Raw genomic sequence first — 24,402 nt, 5'->3', positions numbered from 1 at the left:
TTCGCTAGCATTGAACTTGTGACAATCCACCACACTGCATTGTCTTAACTGTTATTATTTCTGCATGCTATAAATTAATCTGATTCCCTGTGCTTTTCAACATTGTGAAATGAATAAAAGGTCAAGGGGAAGCATTGTTAACTCTAAATGGAAAATTTCAAATGCTCCTTTGATATTTGAGATTACTTATGTAATAATGACCCTACGGGAGCTTCAGACAGGATTCAGTCCAATGTGGCACAGAGGTGCTTGCAATCTACGACTGCTGTCATGCTTCTGCGGTATAACTGGTGGAGGACACAATTGTATTTACTCCCTGGGGAGTTGGAGAGAGAATTCAAACACCCATACAGATAATTATTTTGTCTAATGCTGGCAAGACAGTTTACTGCTTAAGGCTCTCTGAGCAAGCCTGAGTAGCTGAGTTTAATCCCTGGATCTCATGGTAGAGAGAGAGAATGACCCTCCATATTCTGTAGCATACTGAGTCACCACATGCACACTTATTACACACATATCACAACCAAACTAAATATGATGGTACACACCTTTAACTCTTTTTGTTTGAGACAGGGTTTCTCTGTGTAATCCTGGCTGTCCTGGAACTCACAGAAATCTGTCTGCCTCTATCTCCCAAGTGCTGGGATTAAAGGTGCGCAACACCACCACTCAGCAACTTTCACCTGGAGCACTGTGAATCCTCCTTAGGCCCGCCCCTCAACCTGCAGGGTACTTTCAGAACATCTCTTAGGCCAAGGGTACTTTCTTATTAGGTACCACCCCTTCAGGTACTATTTGGGATGCACTGAGCACCTACTACCCTCTTCATGAGATGAGGTTACTTTGATTTGCATTACTGTCAAACAATGCAATCCTAAACCATTAGGGTGATTCTCACCTTTACATGTCCTACAGATAAGGTTAAGGCAAACTGATGTCTATTTCTTAGAATGCAAGGGTTCTGCTTTAAGTTAAAGAACTTCCACCTTCCTGTTCATGATTACAGTGGGACAGGTTAAACGTTTCACAGAAATGGGAGATGGACAGGTCCATCCCAGAAGATTTTATAATTAGACCTCAATTACATGAAGCCTCAAGATCTTACAGAGGATCTAGGATACTAGGTTGGGTAAGACAGAGAAAGGGAGACCTATGTGGCTATGGGAAAGCCCTGATACATACTGGGTAAAGACTTTTCAGTGTGACTACTTTGGGTCAGCTACACTCCTCTTAAGGTAGCCCTTATCAATTCTCTATAAGTAAGCCTAATAAATTCATCCGTTACCCAGAGTGAACTCTGATGAAATCAAACTTCGGTTTGTTGCTGGAACAGATATCACTTAGCAGTCACCCCAGTACATAGCTTAGCTGGATGTTTCCAGAATGGAAGAGAAGACTAGAAAGCTTATAGAAGTCATGAAACTCTGAGAAGTTATTTAAGGTGCATAAGGATGAGACTGAGATGATGGTATACTATGGATGGTATCAAAGTTTCTAAGGCCAAAGATCAACACTCATAAGAACTCTCTAAAATGTCTAATAAGTTTAGTGTCTGGTTTTAGTAGCAGACTGGCATAACTGACCTTCTGGATGTTCAACAATCCTCTTTGGAGGTCTATACTAATGTGGTCAGATGGATGAAAAGGGTATTTTCACCCTTGCTCTCCAAAGTCAGATAGGTCCCAGGGCACTGTGGAGCATCCCTTGAAATATTCTGTAATCATATGGAGTCTCCTACTGTTGCATTCAGGGAGACCTCATGTGGTGAATTCTAATCAATGTCCAGCCTACAAAAAGAGAGGGCCAACAACAGGAAAATCTACACTCTTCTTTATGCAACAACTGGAAACAGCTGTCGACCAACACTTTTGACTTTTTCTCAGAGATGGACAACCTGGTAAAAGACTGAAGGAGCCAGAAGTCCCTGAGGCCCAAATAATTCCAAGGACTACATTTTCAACTGGCCTTGACAGTTAAAAAAAATGATTAATTTTGGCCACCTCTATGGTCTTAAACAGTCCCAGGAATGAAACAGTAAGTATGTTTAGTGACTAGTCCTCAGACATTATACTTAACCGAATTATTTCTACAAATTTTTCTCACTTCTTGGTTTTTTAAAGTTGCGCGCACAGAGAGAGAGAGGGAGGGAGGGAAGGAAGGGGGAAGGGAAAGATAGAAAGTACCAATATGCCTAACCACCCATGTTCCCTAATTTACAGGAAGCTACCTGATACCCTCCTCCAACTTACAGGTTTGGAAAAATTATTCAGAATACCCAAATGATGCCTTTGGGATATTGCTGGACAGTGCTATAAAAAAGGATCCAATAGGTTGTTCTCTGTCAATTAGATGCTGACATGAACTGACTCCTCTTTTTGTTTTTCCAATAATTTATAGCAGCGATTTACTCATTGGTGCTATGGATGTGAATCTAACTCAGGACCTTGGGTGTAGCAGTCAGCACTCTAAACCTCTGAGCCACCTGTCTGCCTGAACTGACTCCTCTTAAAAGCTTCTAGATAGTCACACATAGTCACACTCTCTCCTTGAGACAGGGTCTATGTAGTATGGAACACGCTCTGTAGATCAGGCTGTCCCCAAACTCACCAAGATCCACCTGCCTCTGCCTCCCAAATGCTTGGATTAATTAAGGCACACACCATTGCTGCCCAACAAGAATTAGTTTTTGTAGTATGGAGTGTGGGGGCTGGCTTTACCAAGCCAAGAAACTGTTCTGTTTTGTAAGCTGCTGGGTGGGCAATAAGTCAGATTGGCTGGTTTTGGACTCTAGACTCCAGAGTGTACGATGGGGATTGTTTGGCTACTTTCTGGAATCCCATGGGCAGTGGAATTTTGAACCCTTGGGCTGGTTTTATAGACCTGGTTTTTGGGTAAGGGGCTTCCTTTAGTCACAAATCCTTTATATATAAAGGATACAGGGTATTGTTTTCTTTCTGGATACTTCCTGCTGGCAAGGAATATTGTTCAAAGTTTTGGGGTCTGAAGTAACTCTAAGAGGAATACTGTTGCTGCTTTTGAAACAAGGTCTCTATGAGCCCTGGCTATCCTATGTATCACTATGCAGACCAGGCTGCTTTGAACTCATAAAAATCTGCCTGCCTCCGCCTCTCAAATGCTGGAATTAAAAGTATGCACCACACTAGGAAAGGAGTATTGTTGTGTGGTGGATCAAGTGATGACAGTGATTTGATTCATAAGAAACTCTGTCAATAGTTTAAAAGCATACACCAGAGTTGGGCAGTGGTGGCGCACACCTTTAATACCAACAATTGGAAGGCAGAGGCAGGTGGATTTCTGAGCTTGAGGTCAGCCTGGTCTATAGAGTGAGTTCCAGGACAGGCTCCAAAGCTACAGGGAACATCTGGTGCCAGGAATGGTGGCACACACCTTTAATGAAGCAGAGGCAGGCAGATTTCTCTGAGTTCAAGACCAGCCTGGTCTGCAGAGTAAGTTCCAGGACAGCTACGCCAGGACTACAAAGAGAATCTGTCTTGTGGGAAACAACAAAACCTGATTCTCAGACCCTACTCCCTCACTCTAAGGTTTGGGGTACCAATCTCTTGACCAATAAAGCCCACTCTTGTTCTGAGGCTGACTATTCTTTCAGTTTCCTCTACTGACTTATTTCTTACTTCATTTCTCAGTCTTTTTGGCTAAGATCAAGTTAATACACGTCAGGCTACCAAGATGACTCAGCAGCTAAACACACTTGCCACCAAGCCTGACAAAGTCCAATCCCCAGGACCCACACTGTAGGAGACAATGAATTCCTTTAACTTGTTTCTAACCTTTGTGTATGAACGAACACATACACACACACAAAAACACACACAATGTAAATAAGTACATTTTAAGAAACTATTAGGAATCTACTCATAATCATAGTTCACAGATTCTACAAAGGGCATGTTTAAGACAGCCTCTATTACATTTCTTGCATATCAGAAATACTAGCTCCAGAATGAAAGCCTAACTGTTTAGCACTTAAGGAAGTGGCTATCTTAAAGTTGTATGATTCTGCTCCCATTACAAGATCACTTCTTTCTAGAAAGTCACGAGGAAGCATACCCAAGTTAGCTTTTATAACCCAGCATGTTGTAGCCTTCTCTTAGGAGAACCTTTAAATCATCTTAAGTTAACCAATGTCCTTGTTTTACAGACAGAAACTAAAGGCCAGGAAGTAAAAGGAGTTTTGCTTCAGGAAGCTCAATTAATGAAAGACTTCCTTTAACTTGCTATGACTGACTGCTTCACTTCTTTTCCTAAGAATCTATTTGATGGGCACATCAAAAAGCAGATCTATTAAGGAGCTAAAAATAAATAAATAAATAAAATAAAAAATGAACGTAAAGACCCGTCTAGAATTTTTCAAAGGCATAATGACAATTTCCTTCACACCACAGGCATCTATGGGTGTCAGACAGGGCTGTGCCTGGGAAGCAGGCAAGGGCTGCTGCTCACATCCAGTCCTATTTCCTGATGGGCTTCATCAGCGCCCAAGGGCAAGTGGTAGTGGAAAGTTCTTATTTTTGCCAAGGGAGTGCTCTGCAACTTTTTCCTTTGCATATTTTTTTCTGTTTCTTTGGATTGAGGCAGGAAGAATATGTTATTAACCACTTTCTCTTTGCTTAACACCTGACACTGTTCACATGTAGTTCTGGGCGTCTTCAGTTCTTAGCTCTTTCCTTTCCACCACAATACTGATTTTCACTCTGAACAGAAATACAATTTAAAAGTTAGGCTACCAAAAATACATTTTATAGCCAGGCGGTGGTGGCTCACACCTTTAATCCCAGCACTCGGGAGGCAGAGGCAGACGGATCTCCGTGAGTTCGAGGCCAGCCTGGTCTACAAGAGCTAGTTCCAGGACAGGAACCAAAAACTACGGAGAAACCTTGTCTCAAAAAATAAAAAACATTTTATGAGTGAGTTAGAAAAAATTATTACTTGCCATATCTTACAACTGAATGCAAGTTTTTCTTACCTTATAAGGAATATTTAAGTTATGATATATATTTTTTTTTTTTTTGGTTTTTCGAGACAGGGTTTCTCTGTGGTTTTGGAGCCTGTCCTGGAACTAGCTCTTGTAGACCAGGCTGGTCTCGAACTCACAGAGATCCACCTGCCTCTGCCTCCCAAGTGCTGGGATTAAAGGCGTGCGCCACCACCGCCCGGCGAGAAAAGTTTTTTTTAAATATGTGTGCATGTGAGTGAATTAAAAAAATTACTTTTATTTCCCCAGGCGTGGTGGTGCAGGCCTGTAATCCCAGCACTCAAGAGGCTGTGACAGGTAGATCTCTGAGTTTGAGGACAGCTTAGCCTGTAAAGTGAGTTCCAGGATAACCATAGCCAGAGATACACAGAGAAACCCTGTCTCAAAATTTTTTTTTTTACTTTAATTACATTTTTATTTAGTTTTGTTCAATGCCACAGTCCTTGAATGAAGGTCAGAGGACAACTTGCAGAAATCAGTTCTCTCCTTCTACCATGCCCCAGGGATCCAACTAGGTCGCCAGGCTTGGCAGCAGGAACCTTTACCAAAAGAGCTAACTCAAGCACTAAGCCTTTGTTTATGTTCATTTAAAGAAAATTAACTGCCGGGCGGTAGTGGCGCACGCCTTTAATCCCAGCATTTGGGAGGCAGAGGCAGGCAGATCTCTGTGAGTTCGAGACCAGCCTGGTCTACAAGAGCTAGTTCCAGGACAGGCTCCAAAACCACAAAGAAACCCTGTCTCGAAAAAACAAAAACAAAAAAAACCTTCAAGACTTTTCAGAGAAAGAAAAATAAGATCAGAAACTGTCTCCATATTATTGTTTGAGTTTAAATGTATCTGTTAAATTTTGTGGTTATGAAGTCTGAATGGAATTCTTTACTTGAAAGCCCTATTTGCTTTAATTAAAACTATTCTAGATCTCAGGGTGAGCAGGGAAGAAACATTACAAAGTAATGTAGCATTATATATTTGTTCCCACTATGACTTTTGGGGAGTTTCTTTTCTTCCTTCCTTCCTTCCTTCCTTCCTTCCTTCCTTCCTTCCTTTTCTGTGGTTTTTCTAGAAAGTGTTTCTCTGTAGCTTTGGAGCCTGTCCTGGAATTGTAGGGGTCTCTCCTTTCACAATGTGGTCCTAGGAACTGAACTCAGGTTGTCAGAGTTGGCAGCAAGGTCTTTTATCTGCTGAGTCATCTTTCCTACTCAAGAAGGCTTTTTTTACACCAGGCACTGTTGCAAGGACTCTACAGGTCACCCTCTATAACTCTTCACAAGGAACAAGCTATTATCTTCACTCCCTGTTTATAAATGAGGTGCTTTTCAAGGTCACAGTACTTCACAGCCATAAAGAGACTGAGCCAGTCTCCATTTTTCTGCCCCTTAATGTCAGTGCTTTTAGTTTTCCTACTATAATGTTACAGAGTAAAATACATCTATAAATACCTTTAGCCGGGCGGTGGGGGCGCACGCCTTTAATCCCAGCACTCGGGAGGCAGAGGCAGGCGGATCTCTGTAAGTTCGAGGCCAGCCTGGTCTACAAAGGGAGTTCCAGGAAAGGCTCCAAAGCTACAGAGAAACCCTGTCTCGAAAAACCAAAAAAAAAAAAAATACCTTTAACTTCTGGAAGGCACAATCATGGAAACAGGGATTATCATTTTACTCTCGTTTATATCCCTGCCATTTTCCCAAAGTCACAATTTTCTAAATGTTCCAGCACAAGCAAAGCTGAACACTTTATTTTACAAAAGTCACAGTATCTTAAGAAAAGTGACCCCCTTCCAATGGTCTCTCTCGTCTCCTCATCTCAGTGACAAGAATGGGAAGACTGACACTGTAACTACCACTGAGTCATGCAATGGGGAGGAGTGATTACAGGAAATAAGGAAACGCCAGCCCTATGTAACCAGGTCAAGCTTCAGGATCAACTGGTCTGTCATGGTCTGAAGGTGGGGGAGACCTCCCGGAGTACTCACCTCTCAGTGTCTTATGAGTAATCCCTCAGAGTGCTAACGGGTCCTGATATCAAAACCCTGCTTAACTCATTGTTACATCTACACTCAATGTGAAGAAATATTTCGCTCTTTTAAAAGATTGGCATTCATTTTGTGTGTACAGGTGGTTTTTTCTACATGTACACATGTTTGTGAACCTCATGTGTGCCTGTTGTCTGCAGAGGCCAAGACGATGTCAGATCCCCTGGAACTGGTGTTACCGACTTTGCCGAGCCATTGTGTACTTGCCGGTAAGTGAACCCAGGTCCTCTGTAAGAGTAGCCAATGCTCTTAAGAAACCCGGAGTCCCTCTGTTTTTGTAGCTTTTTAAGTAAGATTTTTATTTTTAACTGTATGTATGTATATGTTGAGTACAGGTGACTGAGACCAGAGATATGGGGTTTCCCCGGAGAAGTTACTTACAAGCAGTTGTGAGATGCCCAACCTTGGTACTGGGAATGAACTTGGGTCTTTTGCAAGACTAGTATCCACTCCTAACTGTTGTACTAATCTCTAGTTCTTGCTCAATATACAAGTTAACATGAAGAATTTGACTTGATTTTCAGGAACGGCCAAAATTATTATTTCTAGTGATATCTGGAAATAGATGCCAGCCCTTATCTCTCACATCCCTCCCTGTGAAACACCTTCACAGAAGGGGAAAAGCTGAACAAACACAACTCTTTATTTGGTCATATCTCTTGCTTCTTTTTCCTTAATATAAGTTTGACTTTTAAAAAAATTTAGAGAACTGTGTATGTATGTTTGTGTGTGTAGAGGCCTGTTGTACCCATGAGGTGTCTCCTCAACTATTCTGCATAATATTAACTGAGAGAGAATCCCGTGCTGAACCCAGAGCTCACCTCAACTAGTGTAGCTAGCCAACTTGACACAAGGATTCCTTTGTCTTCTTCCCGAGGTGATGGGATTAGAGGTGAGTGTCCATGTACCGCCTTTCTGTGTGGGTACAGGAGACCTTCACTTCTGTCCTCACTGTTTCTGCACATCTCCCGACCTAGTTTGACATTTTATGAACACATAAAAGCCTAATCTCTGTAAACTGCTTAAACTAGACAGTAATTACTATTTTAAGCATACTTCAAGTTTTAATTTAATCTGCATGGTGGTACACACCTTTAATCCCAGCACTCTGGAAGAGGCAGGTGATCTGTGTGTTCTAGGCCAATCAGGGTTAAATACTGAGAGCTTATCCTGAAGAAATATACTTTTGTTTTTCTAAATTTGTGTTCCCATGTGTGTCTGAATTTATATGTATTATGTACAAGCAGGTATCCATGAAGGAAAGAGGAACCCATTGAACTTGAGTTGTGAGAGGAACTCTGGTGTTCTGCATGAGCAGTAGTCATTCTTAACTGCCATCTCTCCAGTCCCCATACAATTTTAAAAACCAAATAGCATCATAGGCTTCTAGGAACTTTTAAAAATGCAGCAACTATCCAGCTCCATTTCAAATTAAATAATCAAATTGCCCATACAAACAGCTTTTGTTTTTGTATTTAAGGCTTCTTCTGGCTTATGCAGGTACCTATATGCAGACAGAACACCCATAATGCAAAATAAACAACAGGAGAGACATAGTGGTGCATGTCCTTAATCCCAGCTCTTGGAAGGTAGAGGCAGGATTTCTTTGAGTTCACAAGCCATCATGGTCTATACAGAGTTCCAGGACAGTCAGGGCTATATAGAGATAAGATACTCTGGAAGAACAAATAAACAGACAAACAACAAAACACACACACACAAATAAACTAGTGATAAACTTCTAAGTGCCTAGATTACATAGCTGAGCCTCCATGGTATTTTTATACTTTTTAAATGACTGCTTTAAAAAAGAATGAAAGATTTTGCTGTGCGTGACAAAACCCAAAATACTGACACTGCCTGGTTTTATACCAAAAGAAAAATGCCTGCCAATTTGGCAGAATCATACACATGTGTAATTCTAGCATGCAGGAAGAAGATCTTTAGTTCAAGCCCAACCCAGACTACACAGTCAGGACCTATTCTTAAAACAAAAACCAAAGCCAAAAAATTCCTTAGTCTCTGCTCTTTGGGCTGGTAAGCTAATTAAGTATAGCATTAGGGCCGGGCGGTGGTGGCGCACGCCTTTAATCCCAGCACTCGGGAGGCAGAGGCAGGCGGATCTCTGTGAGTTCGAGACCAGCCTGGTCTACAAGAGCTAGTTCCAGGACAGGCTCCAAAACCACAGAGAAACCCTGTCTCGAAAAACCAAAAAAAAAAAAAAGTATAGCATTAGGTGTTTGTTATACACAGGTAGGACACTCAACTTTGACAGCTTTCTAAAATAAAAAGCCAAGTCTCATGGTCACAATTCTTCAATATACATAGCAAGACCACTACTAGCCTGGGCACAGGAAACTATCTCAAAGAAATAAGCTCTAACTGCCCAAATCTGTAGAGGTGAATTTTCTCTGTTCAATCTCAGGCAGAGAAAGATAAGGTTGGTGTTCTTAAATAAACCTATTCCACAGTCTTGCCTTGTAAACTGCCTCGCAAAGTCTCTCTCTCTCTCTCTGTCTCTCTCTCTCTCACACACACACACACAAGCATGTGTGTGCATTTGGGGGTGGGGGGTCGGAACAGGGCCTTACTACAGGGCTGTCCTGGAACTCACTTATTTAGACCAGGCTGGCCGTAAACTCCTGCCTCCCAAGTGCTGGGATTAAATAAGGGTATGTGCCACCTTACCCCAGGTTAACTTTCTATTACTAAATCTCATTACTATAAACAATTCTTCCTTTAAACACCATCAAGTTTAAGAATTATACTTTATTATTGACTAAATCTAAAAAATGCTGTCTACTGCTGAACAGTCTTCATTTTAGGAAATATAAAATCTATTTCTTAAAGAAGGTATAAAGCAATTTTATGTTAGAATCATGTCATTTTTATCACTTGCATAACCTTAGAATAGGGCTCAATCCAGAGAATGCTACAGGATAGGAACATATTTATGTCCTGTGCTATCATCAACCCTGTTACCAAGATATACAGCATCTATTTAAAGCAGTAATGAAAACAGTGTCCCAAGACATACACCAAATCCACTGCCAAATTCTAAAAGCAAAAACTTTTTTCCTATTATAGTTCAACTCACATTTGTAAGATTAACAGATAACACAGAAAAGTCAAAACCACTGATAATCCCTTACTGTAAGAGTATATACAATCAGGAACTGGAGAGATGGTTCAGCAGTTAAGAGCACTTATTGCTCTTCTAGAAGACCCAGGTTCAACTCTAAAAACCTACATGGTAGCTCCAGGGGATCTGGCACCCTCACACAGACATGCAGGCAAAACACCAATGTGCATTCAAAAATGCACATTTTGTTTCCAGTCATCCAAAAATATACTCCTGGCATAAAAAAAAATAATGTAAAATTGTTCTGGATTTAGAAGATGAATGAGTTATTAGATCTTTCTGTCAAGCAACTTTATGTGACTCTAGTGTTCTCTAGACAGTTCAAAGGTTCACGTAAACATCTGTAATGTTCACATAATTTCTCCTAAAGTTTTATTTTCTTTTAAAAAAAAGATTTATTTTTACTTTGTGTATATGTCTCGATATCAAAGCATCACATATGGTGTGCAATGTCTAAAGTAAATTCTTAAAAATCTAAGTAAGTTGCTGTTAGAGAATAGTGACAAGACAAGGAACACTTGCTAATGGAGATGGGTTTCTCTGAATCTGGAATTTAATAATGGTCACTCAAGTCTTTGAACAGGCTAAAACTATAATTTGGAAGAGGTTATATGGTATGTGAACTATGTATCAGTAAGATGCTAAAAAGTGGTGATTTGAGCCATCAACAAATTGAAATGACTTCTATACATACCATGTATATGTTTATCATGTACATATGTCTAGAAAAGACAGTGATTCATTTTCTTTTTTATTTATTTATTTATTTTTATTTTTTTGGTTTTTCGAGACAGGGTTTCTCTGTGGTTTTGGAGCCTGTCCTGGAACTAGCTCTTGTAGACCAGGCTGGTCTCGAACTCACAGAGATCTGTCTGCCTCTGCCTCCCGAGTGCTGGGATTAAAGGCGTGTGCCACCACCGCCCGGCTAGTGATTCATTTTCTTCAACTAGTAAAAGTAACCACATATTTTAGAGTGGCTGGTGGCAATTAACCAAGTATTTGTTAAGTTGTCAAAATATCCACTCATTGCCGGGCGGTGGTGGCGCACGCCTTTAATCCCAGCACTCGGGAGGCAGAGGCAGGCGGATCTCTGTGAGTTCGAGTTCAGCCTGGTCTACAAGAGCTAGTTCCAGGACAGGAACCAAAAGCTATGGAGAAACCCTGTCTCGAAAAAAAAAAAAAAAAAAAAGAACAAAGTAATCTATGTAACACCTAGTCCTTTCCTGTGTTCTGTACCTCTCAGAATGATCAAACACCAGGAAGCAAGAATTAGTACAAGGTCAGAGCACTGCCTAAGCTTTCCATAATGAACATGCAGATATGACCAACTAGCAGGGTGTCAGCATTGTCCATGAAGAATTCACAAACAGGTCAAACAGACATAGACTTAATGTATATACTGCCTACTGACTAGTTATTCAATTAAAATTGAATAAATTTAATTATCTTTTTTCTTTTATTGAATATCAACCCAAGTTTTGAGTATTTAACTTGCTATTTTTTATTCGTTTTTTTGTTTTTTTTTGAGACAAGGTTTCTCTGTAGCTTTAGTGCCTGTGCTGACACTAGTGTCTTCTCTTAGACCAGGCTGGCCTTGAACTCCCAGAGATCTCCCTGCCTCTTGCCTCCCGAGTGCTGGGATTAAAGGCCTGCGCCACCACCGCCCGAACTTGCTATTTTTTAAATAGCAAGATAAAGTTTTAAAAATTGTTTTAATTAAGTTAGCTGTGGTGGTGCACACCTTTAATCCCAGCTCTCAGGAGGCAGAGGTGGGTAGGTGATCTGTGAGTTTGAAGCTAGCCTGGTCTACAAAATCAGTTCAAGGACAGCCAAAGTTGTTACAGAAAAACTCTCAGGAACAAACAAACAAAAAATCATTTTAATTAATAAGGCAATGATAAAGTCCAGTAGAAGGATTAATTATGAGTCACTATATGAAAATCTAACTAGACTCAAAACAGTGTAAAAGCCACATCTGAATAATCCTCTGCAGTAATTCCTCTCCATTCACTCTACCAACAAAACAACCAAACATGAAATAACTCAGGGAGACAGTGACAGTATGACTTCACATTTATGCCAAAACCAGGATAGTGACACCTAGGACCTAAGAGGTGAAGGCGGAGGGTCAGGAATTGAGGAGAGTCTAGACTACGTAGTGAGTTAAACGCCAACTGGGTTACATAAAACCTTGTTTAAGGAGCTGGAGAGATAGCTCAGAGGTTAGGAGTACAGCGACTGCTCTTTCCAACAGAGGACCCATGTTAATTCCCAGCACATACATGGCAGCTAACAACTATCTGTAACTCCAACATCTTACAACCTCACATAGACATACATGCAGGAAAAACACCAATGCAAATAAAAATAAATCATTTAAGCTGGGTGGTGGTATTGCATGCCTTTACCCCAGCACCCAATAAAGGCAGAGGCAAGAGAATCTCTGTGAGTTTGAGGCCAGCCTGGTCTAAAACAGCACACTGCAGGCCAGCCAGGGATACATAGCGAGACTCAAGTTTCCAAAGCAAATAAACAAACAAAATAATTCAGAATCAAACAGGAAAAAGAAAAGGGGAAATGGAGAGATAGGTTAGCCAGTGGAGCATGCACCATATTGGCATGAAGACATGAGTTAAGAACCCACTAAAAAAACCAGGCAGCTAGTTGGGCAGTGGTGGCACACCCCTTTAATCCCAGCACTGAGGAGGCAGAGGCAGGCAGATCTCTGTGAATTCAAGGCCAGCTTGGTCTACAGAGCGAGTTCCAGAACAGGTTCCAAAGCTAGGGAAACACAGTCTTCAAAAACCAAACCAAACCAAATAAACAACAGGCAGCTACTTAGAAGCTATAATCAACTAATCACTACAGCTAACTGTAGTGCACACAACAGTAGTGTTCTACAGTTGATAACTACAAACCTCAAACACCTTGGCCAAAACACAAGATCCTTTTAGGAGGCCGAGGCAGGAAGATCACTTCAATCTGGGAATTTGAGCCCAGATTCAGCAACATAGTGAAACTCCATCAAAAAATAAACCTCAAAATATATCTTACTGACAACATAAAGGGACACTACAATTCCAAACATGCACTAAAATGGTATAATAATTGATAAATAATTAGTTTTAATTATAATTATAAAAAAAAAAACTAGGGCTGGAGAGATGGCTCAGTGGTTAATGGGTAAGAGCACTAGCTGATCTTCAAGAGGATCTGGGTTCAATTCCCAGCACTCACATATAGGCTTACTCTAGTTCCAAGAAATGTCATTCCCTCTTGGACTCTGTAGGCACCAGGCACACGTGCAAGTATATGAACATGTATAGGCAAATCACCCACATGCATAAAATTTTAAAAAAGCAAACAAAAAACTTTAAACATAAAAAGCTAAATATAATTCTGAACCTAGAGAAAAGGACCTTCCTTAGAAATAAAATCTAGGAAAAAAGAAAATAAAACAAAAACCAAAAATCTCAACTCACCAGCAATTTCCACAATATCCCCGGGAACGATGTCTTTAGCTTTAATTCGCTGCACACTCTTCCTGTCCTGTCGGTACACTTTTCCCATTTCAGGCTCGTACTCCTTAAGGGCTTCTATTGCATTTTCAGCATTCCTTTCCTGTATGAAGGAAAACCAAGCATCATCATAAACCACCCTGCCTGCCTCCTTAACTATTTCTAGACTAGAAATTAAAACTTCAGTTTCAGTTAAGGCTATGTAAGGAGACCCTGTCTTTAAAAAAAAAACCAAAAAAAAAAAAAAAAAAAAAAAACCAAAAAAAAAAACCCCCACACAAAACAAAAAGACCAAAAACCAAAAAAATAAAATAAAATAAAATAAATCCCAACAGACTGATATTTAAAAATCACACAAACTACTGAAATGTTAACTGCTGCAGGAATTTTTCTGCTTACCTGCCATACACCCACAATTGCATTGGCTACTAATATAAGCAGAATTACAAAAGGTTCTACAAAGGCTGTAATTGTTTCTTCACCTTCCTCAAACCAAGCCAAAACCTAAAAGAAAAATGGCACATGTTAGACTTCCTAATGTACTTTTAAATTTACCTACATTTTATAACAAAAGGGGCTCATATTACAAGAACCTTTTCTTACATCTCCAGAAACAGACAAAATATAGTTACAGAAATAACTGTCTTATATTCTGTTCTTTCTTTTCCTTCTTTCAGGTTTTTTGAGACAGGGTTTCTCTGTGTAACAGCTCTGGCTGTCTTGGAACTCACCACTTTGTAGACCAGGCTGGCCTCAAACTCAGAGATCTGAGAGCTGGGATTAAAGGCGTGTGCCAGTCATCACCACCGGGCTAAACAACTTTATTTTTAATGCCACCCCAAGCTCAAATAGAGTGGGTTTTTTGTTTTGTTTTTTTGGTAGAAAAAAAAGTAGTCTCATTAAATTTGTATGTATATATGTCAGATAATAAAAAACCTTAAAATTCCTGATTTTATTATAGTAAAGATGAACAGGTAAACATGAATAGTCACATTGATGTTCACATCAGGCCTGGAGATATGACTCAGGTTTAAGACACTGGTTGGTAGTCCAGAGGACCAGGTTCCATCCAACACTCACACATTGGCTTTTATTCATCTCTAACTCCAGTAGCAGTTGGGATTGATGACCCTTTTTCCAGCGTCCAGGGCCCTAAACACATGTGATATCCAGACACACATGCAGGCAGACCAGCCTTACACACCAAATAATTTCTTAAAAATTCACATCACGCCTTCCTGTCCCTTCTCTGGGAGAGGCAGCTTCTGTCTCTCTCTGCCCCCCCCTTTTCTCTCTCTCTTCCCTCTTTTCCCCTTTTTCCTTCCCCTCCATAACCCACCTAATAAATATCTAACTTTAAAAAAAAAAAAATTCACATCACATCTTAGACATACATGGCCTGAATTTTCAGCTTACAAAACTGAAAACAAGAAACAAACAAACAAAAAAAACCAACAACCAAACAAAACACTAAGAAACAACAAACAAAAAAATATTTGGAGGTAAAAAAATTGACCATTCACTCAAATTCAAGGCAGACCAAGTTAATCTCCCTGACTTCTCAGAGGTAGTGGAGTCACCTCAGAATTCCACCACACAGCACTTAGTACTGCAACATAGCACTTCAAAAATTACAAAATTCCCCTCCAGACAAATGAAATAAAGTGGGCCAGGGAGATGGCATATACGGTAAAAGTGCCTGCTGCCAAGCCTGATAATCTAAATCCAATCACAGTCTAAGGAAAGAAATACACTCAAAGGACACATGCATGGATACACACACCCCATAGACACACATTACATCAAAATGTAATCACAAAAACAAATCAAAAACCTGACCTAATCTATGCTAGGAGGGTAAGGCAGGATGACTGCCAGTTTGAGACAACATGGCCCTGACTCCAATCAACTACAGGTTAATAGCCAAGGTACTATGAAGGTGATAAAAAGATACAGTGAGTTAATAAAAGAGCATCAAAAGCAGTGGCTCTCATCTTCCTAATGCTGTGACCCTAATACAGTTCTCATGTTGTGGTGATTCCCAACCATAAATTTATTTGTTTCTACTTCATAACTGTAATTTTGCTACTGTTATGAGTTGTAATGTAAATATCTGTGTTTTTTTTTTTTAATGGTTCTAGGCAATGTGACCCTGTGAAAGGGTCATTCACCCCGAAAGGGGTTGCGACCCACAGGTTGAGAACTGATGATCTAAGTAGTTAGACGTTAACCGGAAGGGCCGGGCGGTGGTGGCACACGCCTTTAATCCCAGCACTCGGGAGGCAGAGGCAGACGGATCTCTGTGAGTTCGAGACCAGCCTGGTCTACAAGAGCTAGTTCCAGGACAGGCTCCAAAACCACAGAGAAACCCTGTCTCGAAAAAACAACAACAACAACAACAAAAAAAACAAAAACAAAACAACAACAACAAAAAGCTCTAGGAGAGAACTAACCCAAAGAGTTGTTATCTGATCTCTCTCTCTTTCTGTGTGTGTGTGTGTGTGTGTGTGTGTGTGTGTGTGTGTGTATGCGCGCGCGTGGACTCCTAGCTTCCAGGAAGCAGAGGCAGGTGATCCTTGTGAGTTAGCCTGGTCTACACGATGAGTTCCACAACAGCTAGAGCTACATAATAGAGACCCTGTCTCAAAACAAACATAAATACATGTGTGTACACACATACACAAACAATTTTATAAGTAAAATTAATACAGTTAAAAATAATGAACCCACATGAAATTCTTTTTGGTTTTTTGGTTTTTAAACACAGTCAATGACCAGAAAATAATTAGGCAATATGAAACTCTAAAAGAAGATTAACACTGAATTAGCAAATAATCAGATCAAAGAAAAACCAAACAGAAAGTGCCCAGGTTCTGACACATGCCAATTAACACTGACAAGCAGGGCAGGAGAAAACCAGAATAAATGTGATAAATACAACAGCAAGCTTTCCACAGGGCATTCCTAGTACTAAGGCCAGGATCTCAGCCAGAATGAAAAAACTTCTCTACGAAGTTAAATTTTGATAGATGCAGGATCGCAACTGCTGATACGGCCTTCCAAACACTTAGAAAGGAGAACATATCAGAAATAAGAAATTTAATTAGCTCTTAAAGAAGAAAAATTGCTCAACTTCACAAGTGACCAGAGACCTTTTCAAAAGGTCAGTGAGGCATTAGCGACTCTAAGATAAGCTTCACACCTTGTTTAAGTGGGTATGAATTTCCTTCTTGGCAGTCAAGCCTGGGGACAACTTAGGGCAACATCCCTCAACAGATGGAGTAAAGGGAAGGGTGAGCAGTGTTAGAATTACTAGAGTAAAAACACATCTCTACTAGTCAAGAGATACACATTGTTCTCATGACTAATATTTATCAAATGTAAGAATTCTTATTTGACCAGTATACTAAGCTTACCTTCCATGAGACCCATTGGATAGAAAACACAGGCTACCAACACTTGAAAGTTCTACAGATGCACTAATTACTATGGAATGAGCAACTAGTGGGCAAATTTACTAAGATGGAGAATGGCATCCAAACCTATCTAGAATTTAGGAACCACCCAGTTAGGGCTGGAAGATAGTTCAGTGGCTACAGCCCTTGCTTAGCATATGCCAGCCAGACCCTGGGCTCATTCCTCAGTACATGGAGCAAGGGGAAATTCCTTTTTTTTTTGAGTACTTTTTAAAAAAAAAGAGAGACAGTTCTTAGTAGGCTAAGAGCCAACTGCAGCTCTTCTAGGACTGGAGTTCAGTTCCTAGCAGCCGTATTTGACAGCTTACAATTGCCTATAACTCCAGTTTCAGGGGGTCAGACACCCCCTTCTTGCCTCTAGTGGTACCCACACACATGTGGTATACAGTCACACAAACATACCCATATATACACATAAAATAATCTAAAAAGTTTTAAAATAAAGATAAAATCTACCTCAAAACAATAAATAACCCAAAGACTCAAATCCTATACCTCAAATTGAAGAATTACATTAACTGATAAAAACCAATTTGCTCAGATTGTCTTTTATAGTTCTTCACAGTTGGTTCTATTGGTAAGAAATCCTATTAGGTTATACAAATGGGAAAACTGCTGACAAATGACTGATGGTAAGAAGGTCCAAGAAGAAACGGGACAGATACTGTCTCAGGGTACACGGTCAGTTTAGTTACTAATTATGGCTTTTCCTAACTTACACAAAATCTATCTATTCAAAAGGAGAAATATGTCTGTAAGTAGTAAAAGTTCTACAAGGAAGTACAGCATTCCATCAGAACTGGAGGAAAAGGAGGAAAGGTTAGCTGCAATGTAATTTCAGGCAAAGCGTTTCTTCTTCCCTCTAAACTCTGTACTATTACAATAACAGCACCCTTTTCACTACAATTACAATTATTCAAAGTTCAAAGCTTCAAATTTGCCAACCCTGTTCCAAGTCACCATTCACTGCATTTTAAGGTGAAGTAGTGTAGGACAGGAATCTTTCTATTGATAGTCACAGAATTAATGTCTGGATTAGGATGGAACTAAGAGGCAGAGCACTTACCTAAAAAGGTATAAAGCTCTGGGATTTGATCCAAATGCACAAGAAATGGCATTACAGCACTACTAATACCCTTAAAGAAATTAAAAGAATTTTTTTTCTGGGGGCTGGAGAGATGGCTCAGAGGTTAAGAGCATTGTCTGCTCTTCCAAAGGTCCTGAGATCAATTCCCAGCAACCACATGGTGGCTCACACCATCTGTAATGGGGTCTGGTGCCCTCTTCTGGCCTGCAGGCATACACAGACAGAATACTGTATACATAATAAATAAATACTTTAAAAAAATTTTTTTTCTGTATGTGCCCGAGAGTATGTATATTCAAATCATGCATGTTAGTGCCCACCGAATCCAGCAAAGGTTGTTGGAGCCCCCAGAATGGGAGTTACAGATCTCTTGAGCCTCCTGATACAGGTGCTGAGAACCAAACCCAGGTCTTCTGCAAGTGTACCAAGTAAACCATCGAGCCATCTCTTCAGTCCCCTAACTTTCCTGCTTTTCCTGGGTCTTACTCTGGCCAGGCTGATCTCCAACTTGTAGCAGTTTTCCTGCCTTAAGTCTTCTCATGGCTGGTATTACAGGTGTATACCCAACACTTAATCTGGCACTATTAACTTCTAATAGGAATAACAAATAAAGCAAAATTTGCTTAGGCAAAAAGGCATGTTCTGATATACACTGGAAGGGATGGTTGTCACATTATGGCATTGGGATTGTGGGCTGAGCTCTTGCTTGCTCGCTCCCCACTCCTGGAGTTTCACTATGTATCCCTGGCTAGCTGGCCTGATGTTCCCTATATATAGACCAGGTTGGCCGTGAACTCACAGAGATCCATCTACCTCTGCCTCCTGAGCGTTGGGATTAAAGTTGTGTGCCACTATACCCAGAGGATTGAACTCTCAAGACCACTCGGAAAGCAAGGAAGTATAGAGATAGAATAACTGCATAGCATGTGAAGGGTCCAGATTCAATGCCAGCACCATCTGCCTAAAAGTGGTTAAAAAAAAAAGTCAGAATTCAGGAGGCAGAGGCAAGAGGATCTGAGTTCAAGGCCAGTCTGGTCTACAACTCAAGCTCCAGGACAGCTAGGGCTGTGACAGAGAAAACTGTCCTGAAAAAACAAAAGAAAAAGACGAAAAAAGATCATAAGTGCTATTTTCATCTTCCTTTTATCTTCAGAAACTTACACTGTGCCTTTGGACATTTAAACACTAGATCAATAAACAAAATTTACATTAAGAATTCTGAAAGAAAAAAAAAGAAAATTAAGCACTCATCAAAAACAACCCAAGATTATCAGTAAGTGATATGCTAAATATCTTGGGTGGCAAACAAAAATTCCTTCAGTCAGAAAAGCAAACCTAATATGCATTAGAATTCATTCTCTCCAGTAAAAGGTGGCGGTGGCAGCAGCTGGCAGCAGCGGCACACACCTTTAATCGCAGCAATCAAGAGGTAGAGGCAGGATGAACTGAGGTCAGACTGGTCTATAGAGTGAGTTACAGGACAGCCAGGAATGTTACACAGAGAAATCCTGTCTTGAAACACCAAAAACAAAACCAAAACTTAAAAAAAAAAAAAAAAACCACAAAAAAACCCCTTATACCAGAAGTAGCAATGGCAATGCTATACATCTGTAATTACAGGACACATGAGGCCGAGGCAAGAAATTAATAAGAGTTCAAGGGCAGTCTTGGCTATATAGTAACACAATGCCTTAAAAAACAACGTATCTTTAATCCTAGCTCTCGAAGGTAGAAGCAGGTAGCTCTCAAGTTCACAACAGTAGGTCCAGGCTAGTCAAGGCTAAACAGTGAGATTGTCTCCCCCATAAACAAGCAAACAAACAAAACCAACCACCACACACACACACACACACACACACACACACACACACACACACACACACAATAATAACAATGACAACAACAAAAACACAGTATGACTGAAGATAAAATTCAGTAGCAGAGCACTTTCCTAGTGTGCTCAAGGCCCTGGATTCTATCCCTACAGTAGGGAAAGGAGATAAAGACAATTAATGTTTCCCCTTCAAATCAACTTTTAAATTGTTTTTAAGAAATAAATCAAACAAAAAATTTAGAACACCATAAAATGCACAATTAAATGCTTCTTAATCATTGAAACAAGCAAAACAAAAACAAATCACATGTTTTATCAGTGTCTCAAAATGCTAGAAACAAACTTAGTCCAATATTGAGACACTGAAAAATAGGGGCCCAGCATGGTGGCAAGAAGATCTTAATGAGTTCTATGGTCTGCATAATCCTGGACTCACGGATAACCAGGACTATAAGGAGACCCTGTCTCAAAAACATACAAAACAAAAACAAATACACACACACGAAAACATCAAAATAGTATTTTAGTGTAAAACAGGAAACGGGGCAAAGAATAAAGACCTATGCTGATTTCCATCTCAGTACCACCCATGATCTGGAGAGATCAGCGAATGCCATTAAAGCCCTAAATATACTCACCTCTCCTTCAGCTCTTTACTCAAAGGTTACCTTGTGAGGTTCCCTTTTAAAAAGCCTGTGCTCCTCTTATCCCCTTATCTCAGCCCCTTTACTTTCTCAACAGCACTATTCAAGTTAACAGGTACCATATTCCCTATTATAGCCTTTGTGTCTGTGTCAAGTGCTCATTTGGGAGGGGAAGAGTGGGTAGGCATTTCAGTTAGGCAACCATATAATGCAGGATACTTAGGGTAAAGTTAGTAACCTAACAGAATGAGAACAACCCAAATAAAAAACAGCAAATGATTTCATAGTAAAGAAATTTGATGTCCACATGCAAAGGGAGATGCATTTTGCTGAGACAGTCTTACGTATCTCAGGCTAGCCTTATCAAACTCACTGTAGAGCCAAGGATGGCCTGGATTCCTAACCTCAGCTACCAAATACTAAGATTACAGGCATGCACATTTGATCTTTTTAAAAGAAACAACCCTGGGAAACACTACAGATTAAACTGTTCCCATGAGCCAGTGTAAAACATTAATGCAGCTTCCTATTTTCTGCCAGAGAAAACATTAACTGTAGTTAACATTTTACTAGTCTAATATTTGAAATAAATCACTAGTATCTTTCTAACCCAAAGAGAAATCTGATGATTTATGACAACTGCCTATTCACTTCTGTAGAAGAATGAATATTCAAAGACCTATGTTTTTCCTGTTAAGCCAGTAAGAATATACTGACTACCACAAATAAGTCAGTGCTGTTATTTGGAAACTATGAAAATAAATAAAAGCTGAAGTTCGTGTCACAAGCCTATAACCCTGGCACCTAAGAGGCTAAGTAAGGCAAGAGGATCTCATAAGACTGGGCTATTATACAGAGTGAGTTTGAGACAGTCTAAGATATAGTAAGACCTGTCTCAAAAAACAAATACACATACAAAACCAAAACAGGGCCTGAAAGATGGCTGAGCAGGCCCTCAGGCATTCACATAAAGGCCAGAAAGTGGTGACAGCATGCCTGTATTTTATTTATTTATTGGGTTTTTTTTTTTTTTTTGAGACAGCGTGTCTCTGTAGCTTTGGAGCCTGTCCTGGAACTAGCTCTTGTAGACCAGGCTGGTCTCAAACTCACAGAGATCCACCTGCCTCTGCCTCCCGAGTACTGGGATTAAGGGCGTGCGCCACCGCTGCCCCATAGCTTGCCTATATTTGCAATACTTGGGAGGCTAGGGCAAGCTGGCTAGCTAAACTAGCTGAATCAGTGAGCTCTGGGTTTAATGCAGAAACCCTGCCTCAGTATGTAAGGTGGAAAGTCATTAAGCAAGAAACCCAATGGCCACCGCACACACATTCACGCAAGTACACCCACATACCTGAACAAGCACACACATACCTACACTGTACACACATACATAAGCAGTAACAGAAATAAAGAGAAATAAGGAAAGAACAGATCAAGGAGCACATAACACCATCAACAAGCCAAAATTTCTTTTCCATTTTTATAGCTTTTGAGAAAGGGTCCAGGCTGTCTTGATGCCTCAGTTTCCTGAACCTTTCCTTTTGAAATAAGGCAACCTTGCAGATCATTTTAAAGGTATGAACACACACTTAAGCATGGTCACTAACAGTAAGTAACATTCTAGAGTGGGTGCAGACTTAGAACAGCCTCTGAAGGCTATCGTAATTCATCCAAAATCTTGACAAATAAACCAAAGCAAACTTAGTGAACTCTAAAAAGCACTTCCTGCACACTTATTCTCTCGTTATTTAAACAAACCATAACATAAAATATAACAGTTCATTTCCTAAACAAGAATTCCAAATAGTTATTGAAAATGAATTCACATTTCAACTACAAACACTAATAAGCAACATCCTCTATTACAAAAAAGTTAAGCACTTAAAATTTGAAAATGATTACAAATAAATTCCTAATTATTCCATCATAAAATACATCTACAATCATTAATCTTATTTTCTAAAATACCAAACTGACAGGATTTTGAAACCCTGAGATCCAATAGCCAGTAACTTGTTCACTGAAAAGGGGCACCATTTTCAAGATTTCTTCAAATTATAACACAGAAGGAACCAGCAGGAATGCATTTTGCCTACAGCTAGCACACATCAGTTAGTTACTTCCTAAGTCCCTGATGACCTTAATGAAGGCCAGCATTTAACAGCCACAGCAGACTCAGAATCATGCAGCCTGCATTAATACAAACCCTGATCAACTCCCCAAATGTGTAATTTATTTTACCTCATGTCAACATGCTCAAACTATAATCAAACAACTCTATTCATTTATCTTGTTTACCAATGACGCAACCATTTATAGAGCAAAACTTTAAAAAACGAATCACAGGATATATAAGTTGTATAGAGTAGTATGCTGTGGTTTGCTATTGGTGTCTAAACCCTGTCCCAAAAAAAAAAAAAAAAAAAAACCACAGGTGAGATTCTTGAGAACTGAACTAGCAATGGCCACACAACACTTAATAAACATGGTATATTAAAGTTACACCGCAAAATCCATGTGTACAACTGCTCCTAAAGGTCAACTCTGCCACCAAAATTTGTTTTAAAAATAGCTTAAAAAAACCCTTTCCTTCACCTGAACTCTGTAAGTTCCCTAAACAATCCTCTGTGCTAGTGTTTTCATAGAGGTTATTACCACATGACCCCTAGGTCAGACTTATATGTGAATAGACATAGTTGAAACCTTACAGCTGTCAGCTTTTTGAGACCTGAAACAAGTATTATACGATTCTCACTTCCTATTACAGTGTAAGAATACAAGGTTGGAAGAACAAAAAGCAGTGTGCACTATGATGGCTAATTAAGACCATTGGGCACCACTACCACTATTTTAAGAAACTGTAAAGCCAGGCGGTGGTGGCGCACACCTTTAATCCCAGCACTCGGGAGGCAGAAGCAGGCGGATCTCTGTGAGTTCAGGGCCAGACTGGTCTACAAGAGTTAGTTCCAGGACAGGAACCAAAAGCTACGGAGAAACCCTGTCTCGAAAAATCCAAAAAAAAAAAAAAAAAAGAAACTGTAAAGAAATCCACTGGCCAGAAAAAAAATGATAATAACCTAGAAATAACCTTGCCACTTCTTAGTTTTTCTTAGATGGCTCTCTGCATTTCACTAGTTTCTTAGCAACCACACAGGGCTCAAGCACATACAGAAGGGTGGGGGGAAAAAAAAAGATCATGTCTACCTTCATTCCCTCTTCTAAATCTTAGAACCAAGAGTACTGAACTTTGTTCTCTTAATCTAGGAATCACTCAAGACAGGGGTCCAGGTTAGATGCCATCCTAAAGGTCAGTGACCAAATTTGGTCAACAGTGGTGCCATCACTGCCGTCATCATTCTTGTCACTGTCAGAAACAACTGTCACCTTGCCACTACCAGGAAGGCAAAGCAACTGCAATATTCCCTCTGTCCATTCTATTTACAAACTGCCCAACATCATCTTCGTATGATCTTACAGCGTGGCAACAAATGGAGGAACCTAACAGAAAAGGCCTTGCAGTAAGAAACTGACTGGTACTAAAAACTGGTAAGACCCTGCGGTCAGGAGCCATTTCTCACTCCACTGTAAAAGCTGGACATCTATATTCTGAACAAAACACCTTCTAGCACTTTTTTTATCTCTAACACTTGGGTTGGT

At 40.0% G+C, this 24,402-nt stretch overlaps 1 protein-coding gene across 2 annotated transcripts in view; it reads right to left on the bottom strand.

Annotated features, from left to right (window-relative positions):
* The window catches only part of Atp2a2 (ATPase sarcoplasmic/endoplasmic reticulum Ca2+ transporting 2), a 44,823-nt gene that overhangs the window by 18,940 nt on the left and 1,481 nt on the right, over window positions 1–24,402 (bottom strand). For both annotated transcript variants that reach the window (XR_009056792.1, XM_057763463.1), the window contains exons 4-5: window positions 14,104–14,208; window positions 13,669–13,807 (exon numbers count right to left, since the gene is read on the bottom strand). Coding sequence is in view for 1 of the 2 variants with exons in the window: in XM_057763463.1 (XP_057619446.1) it covers window positions 13,669–13,807; window positions 14,104–14,208 (244 nt within the window). In the remaining variant the exon portion in view is untranslated. The remainder of the gene's footprint in view (window positions 1–13,668; window positions 13,808–14,103; window positions 14,209–24,402) is intronic.

The sequence above is a fragment of the Chionomys nivalis genome, chromosome 3, assembly GCF_950005125.1.
Source record: "Chionomys nivalis chromosome 3, mChiNiv1.1, whole genome shotgun sequence".
Lineage (NCBI taxonomy): Eukaryota > Metazoa > Chordata > Mammalia > Rodentia > Cricetidae > Chionomys > Chionomys nivalis.
The sequence above is the reverse complement of the archived record's forward strand: the minus strand, read 5'-3'. Positions and strand labels throughout refer to the sequence as shown.